This window comes from Austrofundulus limnaeus, unplaced genomic scaffold, assembly GCF_001266775.1.
Source record: "Austrofundulus limnaeus strain Quisiro unplaced genomic scaffold, Austrofundulus_limnaeus-1.0 Scaffold220, whole genome shotgun sequence".
In the NCBI taxonomy this organism is placed as follows: Eukaryota; Metazoa; Chordata; class Actinopteri; order Cyprinodontiformes; family Rivulidae; genus Austrofundulus; species Austrofundulus limnaeus.
Window position 1 is genome coordinate 821,960 of NW_013952622.1, and position 1,121 is coordinate 823,080.

The window sequence follows — 1,121 nt, forward strand, 5'->3', positions numbered from 1 at the left end:
TAGAATAGAATAGAATAGAATAGAATAGAATAGCCTTTATTGTCCCGCCGAGGGGAAATTCAGGTGTCACAACAGCGTCCGTACAGAGGTTCACGTGCTAGTTATTTTACAAACTATAGACAGTACACAAAAAACAAAATTAACACTGAATAGCCATAATATGACTACCAATAATAACAATATGATATAAAGAATTGTGCAAGAATACAAAAAAGACATGTTTCATACAAACCTTGCTGTAATGACGGCTTTAGCCACCACTTCAGGTGTAGGAATTTTTTCAGCCAGAACCTGAGATGCGTGGAGCATATCACCGGGACCCTTTGGTTCTGAACTCTCCATGATGGGACCAGCTGTAGCTTCATCCATTTGACCCAGTTCTCCTCCACAGCTGGCACTGACCCTGCTGTCAGAAGGCTGCTCTGAGTCTGAGGAGGCTTTAACTGGAATGTCTCCGGGCTGGGATAAGGCAGAGCTGAAAAAAAAAGGGGGGGGGGGGATAATATTCACCATGAAATGCTGTGTTCTTACATGGATAGTCCAGTCGACTTTTCAAACTGATGCTCTAAGTTATCAATAATAAGCACCTCAACCCATGAAGTATGGTGAAGTCCAGGCTWGTCCAAACAAGAAACAGTTTTCAAATTGTTTTGGACTCATAAAACAAGTTTACTCAAAAAAGGATGTTCCTATGTGGAGGAACACTACTGATCTGGCAGACTGATGCTGGAGTAGATTTGAGCATGTGGGTTGTGCACATGAAAAGCCTCCTCAACAATGTTGATTTTCTGCGCTGTGTTAGAGTTGTAGTCTGCCTGTAGTTTAGCAATGGCAGCAGAGGAAGTGAATGAAGCTGTTCAGTCTGTGTTGATTCTTAAATTTGTCTTGCAAAGCCTGCAGCACTCAACTACAGCCATCTCATTCGGCTCAGTACTTCTCTCTTCTCTGTAGTGCATGGTTGTTTACGGCACACAACTTCTAGTTAGCTTCATAGCCTAGCTGCCTTCATGGATGGATGGATGGATGGATGGAATCGTATATACAGTTGTGGTCAAAAGTTTACATACACTTGTAAAGAAACATAATGTTATGGCTGTCTTGAGTTTTCAATAAGTTCTACA

The 1,121-nt window shown here is 41.8% G+C and overlaps 1 protein-coding gene across 1 annotated transcript in view; it reads right to left on the minus strand.

Annotated features, from left to right (window-relative positions):
- The window catches only part of LOC106525260 (next to BRCA1 gene 1 protein), a gene marked incomplete at its 5' end in the record, with an annotated part of 35,401 nt that overhangs the window by 8,447 nt on the left and 25,833 nt on the right, over nucleotides 1–1,121 (minus strand). The window contains 1 exon segment of the mRNA XM_014019427.1: nucleotides 233–475. Within this exon segment, the coding sequence (XP_013874881.1) occupies nucleotides 233–475 (243 nt within the window).